Below are 16240 nucleotides of genomic sequence, written 5' to 3' on the forward strand. Positions count from 1 at the left end.
AAACCACAGGTTCCTTTTCACACAGGCTATTTATGCCTTTGGAGTTGGTCCTGGGGACCTTGAATTTTAAGGGTTATTTTTCCCAAAATATATGTGTTTATCTTAGCAACCTTGGGATCCCTGTGGAGAACGTGGGCAGTTTTAAGGGTGGCTTAGTCCCACAGTTGTTAGGACATTAGTCATCTCATGGCAGTTGACGTTCACATCTTCAGTCTTGCAAATAGTTCTGGGATGGCGGCCATGAGGCTGGAGCTGTACCGTAGCAGGCCTCTTCCCTCCCCTGGGAGGAGGCTGAGGGCCAGAGTCCATGCACGGAACCTCGTTCTATCCATCCCGCAGTCCCACCGGCCCATTGTTTCTCAGTCCAGGGCATCATTCCAGTGCTGTGGGGAGTGTGTGGGGACAGTGCCATGAACACAACAGACCATAGTCCTGCTCTCTTGAGGTTGTCATTTTATCAGGGAGGGAGGGACAAGAAATAATGAGTAAGGGAATCAGGTTCCTTATCCTGGAGTCAGGGGGATAAGTAAGATAGGAGGATAGTAAGGGGTTGAATTTTTAAATATAGTGGTTAGGGCAGAGTCTCCCAGCACCAGAGTTAATCCACAACTTGAAAGAGAAAGTGGGTGGGTCATGTGGCTCTGAGCAGGAAGAACTCAACACTCAAGAAAATTAACCACGCGACGGGATTCCTGTGGGTCTGACACAAGAAGGTAGAAGGTGACAAGTATGGTGAGGAAGTCACAGAGCTGAGACGCTTCCTGTCTTCAGAGTGCCTCCCTGTCTAGACTAGCTTGCACACAGGACTGCCACATTTACTTCTTTGTGCCCTCCTCTGGATCCTCAGGACCTTCCAGTGGTAGTTACTGAGGCCTTTTCCATTTTATTAATCTGTACAACTTCCAGTCTTTGTTGCTAATCACATCATCTCTCATGGAGAGAACTGTCCCACCCATGCAGAAGTTGCTCAGCATTTGTATAAGGCTTTGTTCTTCCAAGGTCTTGCTGGGCGCCTAGAATGGTTTCTCTTCCTGCTGTGGTACAACAGGACTGACAAGCTTACAGATGACATCGCCTCGCAAGGGATGGGATTGGTGATGTAAATGACTGGGATTATGACAATGAAACTCGTATCTTATTATAGAAATCATTGTTACACAGATGCTCTAGCTGTTTCTGATTCCCATCTGAACATTTTTCCAAGTGGTAGCCTCCTCTCTGCTTGAATAACTCCCATAACAGGGAACTTACTATGCCTCAGACAGCCTGTTTCATTTTTGGAGAGTGCACTTTGTGAGCGGGGTCTTCTCTGTACTGAACTGCCACATGCCGTCACGTCTCTGCCTGCTGGAATCAAATCAACTGTGTTTTTCTCTTGTTCCGCTCAGAAGCCACTCAGGTATTTGAAAAGAATTAGCAGTGCACATGTGTCTAATTCGCCTCAGGCTAAGCACACCAGCTCATTTTTCCTGTAGGACTGAGTTGAGCATCACTTCCTCCAGAAAGCCTTCGGCTGTCAGCACCCCCTTCCTTTCCACATGATCGCAGATCACTCCATGCATGGCCTCATCACTGCAGTCACTTTGGTGTTCTAGAGGTCTCTCTGTATGTCTGTTTCTCCTCCTTGGCTGTGTATCTTTGTGTCCTTAGTGGCTTCTCATGTGTCCAGATGTTTATTGAATGAATTGAATGAGCAAGTCCTAATTCTAAAACTGTAAGACCAACACTTCAATAATGGCCAGGAACCTCTACAGCCTCCATTTGGGGTTCCAAAGGAAGATTAGAAAGCTGCAAGACTGGGCACCTGGTGGCTCAGTCGGTTGGACATTCAACCCTTGATTTCAGCTCAAGTCATGATCTCATGGTTGGTGCGTGGATTTGAGCCCCGCGTGGGGCTCTGCACTGACAGTGCGGAGCCTGCCTGAGATTCTCTGTCTTCCTCTCTCTCTCTCTGCCCGTCCCCTGCTCTCTTTTTCCATCTCTGTCTCTTAAAATAAGTAAACAAATATTTTTTTTAAAGTTTCAAATAAAATTTTTAATTAAAAAAATGCAATAAAGGGGCGCCTGGGTGGCTTAGTCGGTTAGGCGTCCGACTTTCGCTTAGGTCATGATCTCGCGGTTCATGGGTTCGAGCCCCGCGTCAGGCTCTGTGCTGACTGCCAGCTCAGAGCCTGGAGCCTGTTTCAGTCTGTGACTCCCTCTCTCTCTGACCCTCCCCTGCTCACGCTGTCTCTCCCTCTCTCTCTCTCTCTCTCTCTCCTAGAAATAAATAAAACATTTAAAAAAATGCAATAAAAATTAAAAAGGAAAGGAAAGCTGCAAGACCACTTCTGGCCTCTGGGTCAGAGGGCTGAGACCCTCGCTTTGAACTGTACTGTAAACATTTTACACACGCTTCCGGAAACCATTGGTTTAAGTAACTAGGATTGGAATTTGAGCAGGAGAATAGAGGCATAAACCTCAGTGCTGCGTCCAGGGGTTTCTCTGTCAGCCCTAACTCCCACGTGCCCGATGTTCTGCCGCAGGACCTGGAAGACGGATCTGCCCAAAGGAATGTGTACATTGGTGTCCCTCTCTGTGGAACACGAGGAAGCCCAGCTGATGGGCGGCGTGCGGGCCGTGGTGATGGATTCTCAGTACTTGATAGAACCGTGCGGCTCCGGCAAGTCGCGACTGACCCACGTCTGCAGGATGGACCTGAAGTAAGCGCGCATGCGCGAGGATGGCGGGAGGCGGGGTCGCCAGGGCCCCGCCCACCGTTCTGCTTTCCTGTTTCACTGCGCTTGGTTTTTGCACTGCCATTAGCGTGCTTTCCTAGAGCACCGCTCCCCCCCCCCCCCGTTTTCCTTTTGCCCATCTTTCCTAAGCTTCTGGCATTCTCCTGGAGCCCTTTGCTTTTCGTTATGTTCAGTGCTGTTCCCACTTTGTGAGCTTCCCAGGCAGAGCAAACACAGGCAGCTGCTCAGTAAATGCGCGTCCCCTTGTCTTGTGTTTCTGTCATGCCTGCTCTCCTGGTGCCGCCCCCTCCTGTTGCCCTGCGTTGAGAAGAAACTAACTCACTTCCCACCCCATCGAGGCAGTCCTGATGCCCAACAAGTTCTTGGTCTGGGTACACATACACTGAGTTTTCTCAGTGAGTTCCAGAATTCAGTCTGAATCTTCTCTGGGGAGATGGTATCACTGTAAAGCACCCAGTGAAGAGACAGACTGACTACTTGGCCAGAAAGGCATCTTCCAGGCATCTGATGACAGAACCAGGTTCTCAGACCCTCGAGGGGCCAGCCCCGCGCTGCAGGCAAGTGCCCCGAGGCGCAGGGCACAGCACCGCCCTGTCCACCATGATAAAGTGCTGAGGTTTGGAAAAAGACTTTCCCACTTCCTTTCTCATTTTTGTCCCTACAGAGGTCACTCATCAGAGTGGTACAATAGAGGCTTTGGACATCTGTGTGCAGCGGAAGTTGCCAGGATTAGAAACTCTTTTCAGCCCCTCATTGCTGAGGGTCCAGAAACTAAAATCTGAGTTTTCCCCAGTGTGACATCAAACTCAGGGAAGAGGAAGTGAACGGAAACACTTGTGGGAGAGAGTGCCCGTGAGAAAGCAAGAGAGAGAGAGAGAGAGAGAGAGACTGAGTGACGTGCTTAATGCTTAAAAATGGAAACACTGAGAAGTCGGAATGTTGAAGATGCAAGAATTGCTGAGAACTTTCCTAGCCTTCCTGGAGATGGCTACATCCCTACTAATATAATATTTTTAAAAATCAGAACATTTATCTATGTTACTTAAAATTAAATGGATTATTCCTTGTGCATTGCCTAATTTGCTATTTAAAGGCTTCTAAGAAGCATATTCTTAAGTGTAAATAAATGTGTGTATAGCATATGTACATATGTGTGTATATCTCTACCTTCACTGTATATATGTACAATATCAATTTTATATATAATTGCGTCTTTTGAAAAGGAACGCATCTGACTCCGTGAGTCCCTTCCTCACTCACATGGTTCTTTCTGAGTGGCTCTGGGCCCAGCCCCCCACTGTCCTGTAAGCTGAGCAGAATCTGCTGCTAACACCCAGGTATGAAAATGTGTAGTCTGTCAGTCGGCCCTGATGTCTAACCAAAGATTAGCTAACCAAAGGAAAACAACATTAAAAGGTTCTTCTGTGTTGTCAGTTTGATCGCATTCTTCAAAAACTGAGCATGAAGTGCTGGAGAAAGCCAGGAAAGGAAAACAGACTCCTCTTCAAAGCAAAGAAGTGGGGCAAGTATCAGGCCGGGTTACCAGTTGCCAGTGGACCCAACCAGGTGCAGTTTTGGTGAAATGTCAGATGCCCACGGGCCACTGGCATCAGGGCAAGTGACTGAAAGAACTTCATTTCCCTGCTGATTAGAGCCCAGTATAATAGCCTTTGCATATGCAAAGCCCAAAGGAGCCTCTGTGTTTTATTGATCTTTCATAGATACATTTTATCATGTTCCTAAATGTCATTCTGTATGACCAGTGGCCTATTTGGTCACAGTTAACTGGCATTTTCTTACCAATACATTGCACTGAATTTAACTCTGGACACCAGACAAGGGGAGGCAATGGTCAGTTGAGAGTCCTGGGCCATTACAGCTTCAGGGAATTCTTATTTTGCTATGGAGGGTGTTCTTAAGATATAATTCATTAAACTTTTGCAATCTAAAAGACAGGGTTTTAAACTAACAGTAAGACCAAAACTATACTCTGTGATTAGTTTTAGAAAATATAAAGATATTTCTTAATTTCGTATTTCATCATTAGCCAGTCAAGCTACCTAGACGTTTGACCCAAACTTATTTATTATTGTATAGACTAAGCAGATTGACTCTCCTTAACCCATTGTTAATGGATTTAAGTTGTGGGGGGTTTTTTGTTAATTGTAATTCAACAAGTGTAGAGAGAAAGATAACTTATTATGCTTGGCTTCAGGAAGAGATTTTCTTTGGTAATCCATGAAGATTGGTATCATAACTTAGCAATTGATGTGGGAGGGGAAAAAAAACCTTAAATGCGTGTTTTCCCTTTATTTTTGTATTGTATGCATTTATGTTATTATGTAATGTTTTTCCTATCAGCAATGTGCAATTCTTTTGTTGAGAGAAATAAAAATATTATATAAGAGTTCTCTATGGTGCAAGGAAAATCATACTATTTGAATTATGACCTAGGAATTTTTCATTTCCTTGCCTACAAAGCAGTTGTCTGCAAACCCATCATTTTCATGTTGGGCAATGCTCTATGAGCAAAACAGATTCACTTCTGCCATGCATCTTAAATTCAGCCATCTATGTTGGATTACTTTAATGTGCAGAGACAAGATTAATGAAGTCTAATTTAGTTTAACACTGGTCCAGGGATGGAATCCTAGGAGTTTGGAAAATACGCTAGACACCCACGGATGAATCGTACTGTGTCACCGAGTTCAGCGTGCACACGGATCACCTGGAGATCTTGTTCAGCTGCAGACTCTGACTCAGACAGTCTGGAGGAAGCCTCTACGTGTCTAACAAATCTCTGGGATGCCTAGTCTGCTGGCCCAGAGATGACACTCTGGGAAGCAAGAGGGTACTAAAATCAAAATGATTGTATTCATGACTCCCCTTCTCTTCACAGTACCTGACTTTTCTATCTTTGCGCACATACTAATCATGTCACTGATGCATAACATAGTGCGTCTAAAGAAATAAAACAGGAAAAGGGAGGGAAAAGATGCATCAAGCTTCTTTGTCAAATACCACAGTATTTTATTCATTGTTATCTTGCCAATGGAAATAAAATATGATATTGCATTTAAATATTATATTTATACCTCATGTATATTTTTACCTCAGTTGTTGGTATCAATCATCATTGTAAATAATTGCCAAGGCAAATAAATTTATATGCATTAAATATTTCCTATTTTCTATAAAAATATATGTTGATTTTCATGCTTCATCCTGTAAGTGGAAAAGCTGTATTCAGTACCTCTCCCAAATACAAGGATGCTGTTATCAACATACACGAACCGTCTGGGGCCTTCATCTGTGTCTAAGGCATTAAGGGGATGGGAAGGGCTTATATTTTACATTTTGTTGCTATTAAGTCTGGAAGTTCTAAAACCATGTTTATGGTAAATTTATCAGAGATTCAGGAAACTCCAGCTATATTTTATTTTCACTGAGTAGAGAAGAAACTGAGATGTGATGAAGTGACTTCTGGCTGCACCACTGGACCACATCTGACCCTAAGCCTCTGGCCTTCATTCTATTTGTTCTCTGCTCTACTTCTAACAAATAACTAAAGTAGCTCCTCATTAAGTAAGCAGAAGCTCCCTGGCATTCTTGGCTCCAGGCTGCAAAAGCCGCAGCAGCCCAAGAGACCATATGCCACCCAAAAATTATCCAAACCTTGCTCTCTGCTCATCTCCCTCATGCCTTCCCCTTTTACGTGAAAGTGTTCCTGTCGTAGGCAAAGGAGGAATTTCATTTGCCCCCTTTCTTCTACATGAAAGAAGAGAACATGTAGTCATTCTGGCAGCCACTGGCTACCAACATCCTGAGACCCTAGACCATATGAATTCAATTGCTGATTGCAAGCAACTTCTTGAAATTCTTAGAGATGACATTGTTCTGTTGTCTTTTGATATCTGGCCGTACAAAAACTGTTTTTACGTCTTTTTCTCAGGAAGATGATGTACAGTGATGAAATAGACCCCAGCTAAGGGCAGTGGCATATGCTGACACAAAAGCAAAATCAGTGTGTGCTGACTGACCAAGGAGTTAAGAGATAAACACTTGCAGTCACAACATTGTAACACTGCAAAGCCACGAAGTTTGAACTGACTACATGCAGTGTTGGACATGCCTTAGGCCGACTACATCCTCTGGGGAGTGAGTGCTTACTTCCATTTTAGCAATCCCACCCAATAGGCCACCCAGATGCTTCTAGCCCACATCCCCCTTGTGTCCAGATGAGGCTCAGAATCCCAAGGAGTGCTCTTCCTCTGCAGCAAAATTTCCTGCAGAGGACATTTGTTCATATGTGCAAGGCACATCCACACGACCTTGAAGGGGGCTGGGACACTGGCCCGGCAGAGGTGTGGATGCAGGGAAGATGGTGTGGAACAGAAACTGATAAGCAGCAGTCCACTCTTGTTACGTGCAGCCATCCTGTTCTTTAAGGTCACCGAGAACTGAGTTACCAAGTTCCGAACTACTGCTCCTAACAGAAATATAGGGGCAGGTTTCTAGGAGCCTCTACTCACAATATTTTTGTCAACCAATAAATATATAAACCTTGTTCTATGTGAATTTCTGTTTAAACATACCTTATTCAATATATATTTCTTACAAATAATGATTGAGCTACGATGTTTCTTTATAGCCAAACAACAGTCAAGAAAGGCTTAGTATTTTCCTGACCCTGAGTAATGTGACTATAAATTTCTTTGGTTTTCAGGCTCACGACAATGCTTTGTTTATTACCTTGTGAGGGGGGGGGGGTGGCTGTCATCTCAGGAATCCACAAATTTAGATGCTTTCCGTCTTTTCCATAACTTCGTCATGCATTTATCAGTGTTACCTTCTAGAGTAGCCTCACTTACAGATCAGTGCATTTCCTCTTTCTTTTTCTAGATGTACCATGCTGTCAATCCATTAACATGGAACTCACAGCCAACAGCACTAAAACTCTTGGCAAAACAAAGCTCATCTGACCCACGTATTTTCCCTGTAAGGCACATTCCAGCTTTCTCGCTAGACAGCACTTCAGCACGATAGCTGGGGACCATTTTAAACAGCAAAATCACTAACAAAAAGCGCAAAAATGGGGAAAATGTGATACTAAATACACCATGAAAAAGATACTTCTTTACGGCATGAGAGCTGAAGGAGGAAGGCAGAGTTCACATTTGCTCGATCTTAGCTGGGAATGTGCATATAACATCAGCGACTCCCGTTCTGTGCCAAGAACGACCAGGAAAGAACAGTGAGTATTGATTTGGGAATCACAGCTTAGTTTTGGAAAGTGGATGAATTTGCATGTGCAGAATCTGTAAGTAACAAGGATGAATATATATGCAATACCCAATAGTAAGTTACTGCAAAGTCTATGAAGCCCAGAGGTGGTGGTGACTCCCAGAGACTTCAGAAGAATGACAAAGGGATATGGAAAACCTAAGATGTGAAGGGAAAGGATGGGCTTGGGCATCAGGTGGAGGTTGGGTGTGGCTCAGGCAGGGGGTGAGAGGGCACAGAGGATAGGATTGAGTGGGGCAGGAGATAAAGCTGGACAGTCACAGCAGCAGGGACAATGGACTTTATGTCTTGAGCCAAAAAGCAGAGAAGTGAGTTCACATTTGAGCTGATGGCAGAGACTTAAAATGGACTAAAAGAGAATTGGCGATTCCTAGACTCAGGAGCAAGGATATGAAGACACCTCCATCTTTGCCTTTTTTCTCTCCTTTTTGGTTTCTACATAGATAGAATAAAGTGATTGATACCACTGGCCTTCCTAAGCTGATACTAATCCATGATAACTTGCTTTTCCTTTCATTCTAGAACATGTTGCTTTTCCCTATTACCTGTTACTTGCAGAAGAATTTGTGTAAATGTAGTGTTCATTTGACAACGTCAGAGAAGACACTTTGAAATCAAAATGCCAAGATCCAAGGAGCTCCAGATCAGTCTGTGTGCTATATGATCTGAAGATGCTCAGAGCTGGAATGATGAGCTTACTGGGGAGATCTCCAAGGACAAACTCCAAATCAGCAGGAAAGGCCGGGCTGGTGGACAGACTTCTCCCTCTCTTGTTATAATGCCCATTGCTAGTCAGATGGGGTAGGCTGGTTCTGGTGTGAGCCAGCTCTGACCCCACTTGCTCACTGAGAGAAGACCTCTCTAATCTGTGTAAATGGAACTTGACCTGTCACTTTGCATCTTCTCTCAACTCCAGCATGGGCAAGACATGTACCTAAGACCCCTCCCATAGACCAGACTGGAATCTGTCCTTTACTGATTAGCCCAGGACCCCATGGGTCCTTAGGAGAAGCTTCTGGAAGGTAGCAGCCATGAAAATGACTAGCGGCTGAGGTGAGGGCATCCCAGAGTGATAAAGGGCAGAGTAATGGTGGAAAATCCAAGCAGAAGCCATTGAAACAGTCCAGGTGGACAATATTTGTGAGGAAAGAAGTAGAAAGATTTTTAAGGATATTTCTGAGCTGGCATTAATAAGATTTATATATTAGTTGGTTGTGGAAGGGTGGAGAACTAGAAGTAGCTACAGATGACATTGAGTTTCTAGCTTAGAAAAATGGTCTGTGGTTTGTCCTTTAATTGATACAGGGAACAGGAAGAGGAAGAGCAGGTTTCAGAGGGGCGGGGGGCACGGGGGGGAACCATGTTGGAAAGGGTGGTCAGTGGGGCTCCTATCATGCAGTGCTTGCAATGGCTGGGAACCACCCAGGTGGAGGTGCCCACCAGCCAGTTCGACACACAGGGCTAAAACCCAAGAGAGTGACCAGTGCCCAAGCTGAAGCTGTGCCCCTTAGGTCACCTCAGTTTTGTCATTCCTGCCTCTCCTGACCATATGTTTAATGGCCTAGTAATATCAAACCAGTGTTTCATATCTCGGTGATCTTGCACTGACCTTCTCTCTATCTTGTTGGTCATGTGATAACTTATTTATTTCTCAAAGCCCTATTCGGGCATGGACTCTCCTGACCATTCCTCTCGAATCCACCTGTTTATTTCCATATTTCTCTCATTGCATGACACATTGCATTTCATTATTTAGCAATAAATCTAACTCTTCCACTAGATTATAAGCTCTTGAGGGCATGTTTGAAACTCTAGATCTTAGACTTTCTGCTATATTATTCCATAAATATTGTTAAAATGAAGTAGGCATTAAGACAGAAGCAATGTAGACAAGGCAATCATCACATAGGGACATTGTGTAAAGTTTCCAAAGCTAATGAAATAATTTACATTTTGTGCTTTGACTACTTTGCCTTTCCAAAGAACAGAGAATTCGCTGGTCTCCCAAGAAGTTAAGTGTGGCTATTTCTGAAATTAGCAAATACTGTCCAACTGCTTACAGCAAATAAAAGAGTTTGATTAGTTAATTCATTCAGTAAATATGTATGGAGCACTCATTGTGTGCCAGACACTGTTCTAGACGTTAGTCAATAAAACAGCGAATAAAATCAGTGAACAAAAAAGCCAAAAAATCTGTGTCCTCATGGAGCTTTTGGTCTAGTGGGAAAAATAGCCAAGAAACAAGATAAATAATTGGCCAGGTAAGCTCTACGGGGGGGTGGGTGGTTGGGGGGAAGAAGGTGGGAGATAGACCAGGTAGTCCAGAAAAACCTTCCTGAGGGCTGGGGTAGAAACTAGAGTCCACTAGTTTCTAAAATTAAAGTGGTGGGAATGACCAGTTAATTAATCAACTTGCAGAGACCTATTCCTTGTGAAGAAAAAGTACAGGGGTACTTGGGAGACTCAGTCAGTTAAGGGTCCCACTCTTGATTTTGGCTCAGGATATGATCCCACAGTTCAGGAGTTCGAACCCCGCCATGGAGCTCTGCACTGACAGTGTGGAGCCTGCTTGGGATTCTCCCTCTCCCTTTCTCTCTGCCTCTCCCCTGCTCTAGCTCTCTCTCTTTCTCTCTCTCTTAAAATAAATAAAAAGCAACACCAGACAAATGAGTCCCCTGAGAACTACACTTGCTCATACAGAATGGCTGTATCTCCCAAGCGAGTCAAGCAGTAAAAGAGGCACAGATATTAGAAACCCAAACGTCCCAGATGGTAACATTTTCCTCTTACGCCTGAATGATGGTGAGGCCTCTGCTGTTCTGCTTTCCAGACAGTAGCACATCTCAAAGGTCCTCAGGCGCTTCAGGGAGCTCTGGAGGCCAGGTCTCTGGTGTGCTCAGGGGAAGGCTCAGTTCTTCAGCTTTGATGCCTTCATCACACCCTACACAGCAGCCACCCTGCTGACAATGACCTCATCAGCTTACGGCTGAACTCTGCACATCTCCTTTCTGCTCCTGCCACACTGACCTTTTGGGGGTCCTCGATGGGGAAGACCCCATTCTCCTCTTGATGCCTCTGAATGGAGCTGCTCCAGTTCTTCCCTAAATCCCCACGGCACGCTTGTCTGAGACCAGGCTGTCACTTGTAGTGACTCCACCAATATCCTGGGGAGACGTTCGAAATAAGGCAGAACTTAAAGCTGCACCTAAAAGTGGTTCCAGCCCTCTGACCCACTCCTGACCTCAGAGGCCCCCCCGCACTCCAGCCTGCCCTGCCTCACCCCAGTCACCTTAGCCTCCTCTCTGAGACAGGTGAACGGCTCCACCTGCAGGGAAGGGCCTGCCTTCTGCCCCAAGCCCACCTCTCTCTAAGACGCTGCCCCACCCGAGCCTTCCTAATGTGATGGACAGCTGGCATTTATTGGCAAAAGGAATGAGTACCAATTCCAGTTTCATCTACTCATCAAAGGGGGCAATTCGACCCTCTGGACTCCAGACAATAATCACAAAACAGAACTTCATTGACTCACTGCCCTAAATCTGGATTATCTCAGAGGAAACACCACCACGTTGATTCTGATGGGCATAGCAGGAGAGCCAGCCAGGAGCCACAGCCAGCCCTGGACAGGCTTCCTCGCCTTCCCTTCCCCTGTGCCTGCCTCCCAGCCAGGCTCTAGTGCCACCTTGTCGCCGCCTCCAGCCTCCGCCTTGTGTCAGTCATCGCACTGCTGCAAAGCTGATTGATGACATTTTAATATGAATGAGTTTCAGCCGCAGCCACTCCACTATAGATTTGCATAATTAAGCCTTTTATCTCTTTATTGGGAATCCGGGGGCACATGGATTTCAGACATCAGCAGGTCGGAGCCAGCTATTTTTGGAGTTAGGAAGAGGCTGAAATTACACGACCATGTAAAATAAAGCCTAAGCCTGACAGTCAATCTGATCTTGTTCCAGGGTGACTGAGGTGGACAGAAGGTTTGCTCCTCGGCGTGGGCCCTCCTTTCCTGGGAAGCTGGGGTGCTGCACCGGTCTTGGACCCTGAGGGGTTTGGAGGGAGCTCTGCCTTGAATTCAGAAGGGTTCTTCTTGGCAGCTTCCTTTTACCTGACCCTCCCTCACCGCGCCCCTCTCCCTTTCCACTGCTTCAAAGCTATCTACCTCTGATCTTTCTTCTCTGAAAATCCCCCACGCCTTTGGTTTCTAAGCCACTGAGGCATTTTCCAAAGAAACCCCAAAGAGGGTGCCTGGTGTCCATGTTGTCTAAAGTCCATAATGTGCAGCTTTTCAGCAACCGTGTGTCCAAGGAGAATGCCCACATCACACGCTAGAAGTGAGGAGAGTCAAGGGGAAGAGCTCGTCCCGGGGCTGGTGGGGTGACATCCTGTGGTCAGGACATATTTCGACAGGACAAGAGCTGAAGACATCAAGTAAGGAAGTGCCAAACTGGGGAGAATGGCACACACACACACAAAAATAATAAGATGGCTGGATTTGGGAGTAGTCACTGGTTTTCCTCAGAATCCATCAGTTTCTCTGTTACTCCCCATCATAAGGGAAAAATAAAAAGGAAACAGGCCAAACTGTCAGGTAGACTGTGCAGTCCTCCATGGAGATGGACAATTCCAAGTGTTTTGGAAAAATCAAACTATCCAGTCGTCTGAAATGAACGATGCTCTTAGAGAAGCAGCCACTGGGGAGGACGCCATCCATCACTGGGATCTGTTAGAGCCGCCCTCCGGGCACCAAGCTAAGGAATACACACTCCAGAGCAACGATGCTATTCCGGAAACTTCACGAAACAGAATGTTCCACTCAGGAGTAACTTGCAAGTGGCAAAGGGGAGCACATTTCTTCTTAGTTTTCTGTCAGTTTGCAGTGGGCCCAGGACATAAAACAGCACATGTACAAAGCATGAGAAACAACAGCTGGCTCAATGGAAGCATCAGATGAGAGACCAGCATTTCAAACAAACCCAACCGTTGTCTCACTGCATGGCTTATTTTTCAGAAGGCTGTATGTCCGTTCTAATCTTCCCCACACATCCCCAAATTCGTATTGAACAGAGCCCCACTCCCTTACAGTCCTGATGAGTTGATAACTGTTCAGGGCTCCGATTATTGCAAACTAGACATGAAGCAGGATTCTTTTACATGAAATGAAGGAATTCTAAACAATCGTACACACAGCAACAGCTGTTGCTTCATGGAACTGAATAAGGACGAGAAGAGCAGTTTTTGAGAAGACAGACAAATGCTTTGTAATTTTTGTTCAAGGATCCGGGAGTATAAAACAAAGAATTCCTCGTGGTCCCACATTCCAGTGCCAAGATGTTATGCAGAGATTGGGAATAGATTGTTCAAGATTGGGAAATAGATTGCCCATTGTGAGCTGGGCAAATCAGGAAGAAAATCTCCCAGTGGCAGTCATGCCAGTACCGGGTTAAGGCCACCACAGTGACAAGGGAATCAAGGCTAGAAGACGGATCCAAGGCTAAAGAGTACTTGTACTCCACTCGACAAAAAGAAAATCCAACCAAGCGGCAAGCAGGAATGATGGTTCACCATAGCATTCTCCAGGTGGAATTGAGAAGCTTAATGGTGGGGCATCACCGTGAACCAGAACTTCAGACCTGGAAGTATACACACAGGGGAAATTGCTGATTCCCTGGATGCTATGTGCTCTTTATCTTCCTGACTCAGATCAGTCCCAACCGCACGTGGAATAAACTCCCTATCAAGGAAAAAGAAGCTCACAACAACTATATGCACCGAGGTCTCGCTGTATGCCAAAGAATCTTCTACACATTCACATATATGTACAGAGCTATGTGGCATTGATGTATCAATTGTCACAATAATCCAATGAAATAGATACTATTACTTCTACTTTTAATAAAGAGCAAGTTGAGGCATAGAGAGGACAAGTGACTTCCTGATATCACTCAACGAGGAATGGACTTCAAATCCAGGAAATCTCCTCTTTGCTGTGCCACTTCCACTAATGAGAAGGAAGTTTCCTCTATAATGTGATAATGATGTCAGCCGTCAGGTGTGGAAGTCAGGAAGCTATGCTTGTAGACAGCAAGATGGAGTCACTCATGTCAGGCAGTGACCTGTGTTGAGCAGTGAGCTAAGATCAGATATCAGAGACCCAGCTGATGACAAACTCAAACTGATAATTAGCAAACACAGAGGAGGTCTGCAAAGGCCCTACATCAGGCTCTACACTGATGGCTGGGAGGCCGCTTGAAATTCTCCCTTTCCCTCTTTCTCTGCCTCTTGCCTGTGCTCTCTCAAAATAAATAAGTAAACTTTAAAAAAAGTAAAAAGAAGAATTTTTGTAGCCAACTATAAACTCCTCAGACCCTGACCCCACTATGCCTGACCACTTCAAAATGGCAGCTGCCACCAAAGCGTCACCTCGACTGATCTACAAACAGAACAGAGATCCTTCATAGCTTGAACATCTACAGTAAGTACTGAGAGCTGACCCAGACCAGCAGGGACTTACCTCAACTGTAGGCTCACAGACTGACTTCGCATTAGGTTCATTAACTTCCTATCCCCTGTCCTATCTTGTTTGTTGTATAACAAGAAACAACTTGCCTTGTGCTTTGTGTAATGAAGCCAAGTTAAACACGTGGTGAAATGTCATTGGGTTTGGAACCTGTTTTATCGTTGTGTTCATTTTGTTTTATGACTGAATAAAGCTGACGTCCTGGGAAGATGCAACTCTGTGTGTGCACCTTCCTAGCATGCTGGTGGATAGCTGGCCAGGGTAGGGGTAGGCTGAACAGATCTTCTCAAGAATGGCATTTTAAATACAATTGCAAATAATCTCCATGGTGAAGACATGAAGACCGCGAGGCTACAGAAGGCCCTCTAGAGAGGCCAGGTCTTAAAAAAGCAATGGCACACATTAAGGAGAGACAACATCCATGCTTTCTCCAGCAAGGCAACATTTTCCCTGCCCTTGGCAGCATTGGCTGGTGGAGGGCAGATGCTGATGTGATTCCCCGAGGTCCCTGCTACTATTTGGACATGGGTGGTCACGGCGTTGCCAGGCAGTACATCTCCTGTGTACTCACTCCTCTGAACATGCAGCCAAGCCAGTAAGTTCAGCCTGACACACAGATGGACATGCCTGCGTATGTCAGTACTAAGATGCAGATTCATAGGCAAGTGAGAGCCTTTGCCCTTTGCTATGGTTCTTGGACATTTGCAGAGCCATTGATAAAGATGTCTTGATTCCCTTCTGCTTTTTTTCCTGTGATCAGAGAGCCTCAGAGCTTGGGGAAGGGGGAGAGGGATCGGTAAAAGATGATAAAGATTTCGGTGTTGCTGGGGTCCTGGCAATAATAATACCTGGCAGCATTATAATTATGCCTTGTTTCCTGGACACAAGGCAAACTACCAAGAAGAGATTCACAACATGGGTATAACCCCCAAGAGTCGTGTCAGGAAGTCTGAAACCCAAAATGTACTGAAATTTTCACAATGTATAGAGGACAGTAGAAAATAAATAATAATAATAAAATAAAGACTTTTTTTTTTTACAAATAGTTTATTGTCAAATTAGTTTCCACATAACACTCAGTGCTCATCCCCAAAGTGCCCTTCTCCATGCCCATCCCCCCTCCCCCCCACATCCATCAGTCCTCAGTTTTTGTCAGCATTCAAGAGTCTCTCATGGTTTGCCTCTCTCCCTTTCCCCCACCATTTCCACCCTTCTTCTCCCCCTTGTTCCTCCGTCAAGTTCCTCCTAATCCTCCTATACGTGCAAACATATGGTATTTGTCCTTCTCTGCCTGACTTATTTCGCTCAGCATAACACCCTCAAGGTCCATCCATGTTGCTACACATGGCCAGAGTTCATTGTTTCTCATTGCCATGTAGTATTCCATGGTATAGATAAACCACATCTTCTTGATCCATTCATCTGTTGATGCACACTTAGGCTCTTTCCATGTTTTAGCTATTGTGGAGAGTGCTGCTATGAACATTGGGGTACACGTGCTCCTATGCCTCAGCATTTCTGTATCCCTTGGGTAAATTCCTAGCAGTGCTATTGCTGGGTCATAGGGGAGTTCTATTGTTAGTTTCCTGAGGAACCTCCACACTGTTTTCCAGAGGGGCTGTACCAGTTTACATTCCCACCAACAGTGTAGGAGGGTGCCCGTTTCTCCACATCCTCGCCA

The 16240-nt window shown here is 45.3% G+C and overlaps 1 protein-coding gene across 3 annotated transcripts in view; it reads left to right on the forward strand.

Annotated features, from left to right (window-relative positions):
• The window catches only part of STARD13 (StAR related lipid transfer domain containing 13), a 178926-nt gene extending 173781 nt beyond the window's left edge, over nucleotides 1-5145 (forward strand). For all 3 annotated transcript variants that reach the window (XM_039239845.1, XM_039239846.1, XM_039239847.1), the window contains exons 13-14: nucleotides 2526-2702; nucleotides 3403-5145. In XM_039239845.1, coding sequence (XP_039095776.1) covers nucleotides 2526-2702; nucleotides 3403-3520 — 295 coding nt within the window. In that variant the 3' untranslated portion in view covers nucleotides 3521-5145. The remainder of the gene's footprint in view (nucleotides 1-2525; nucleotides 2703-3402) is intronic.
• The last annotated feature ends 11095 nt before the right edge of the window (nucleotides 5146-16240 follow it).

The sequence above is a fragment of the Hyaena hyaena genome, unplaced genomic scaffold, assembly GCF_003009895.1.
Source record: "Hyaena hyaena isolate Hyena2069 unplaced genomic scaffold, ASM300989v1 scaffold_163, whole genome shotgun sequence".
Taxonomy (NCBI): domain Eukaryota; kingdom Metazoa; phylum Chordata; class Mammalia; order Carnivora; family Hyaenidae; genus Hyaena; species Hyaena hyaena.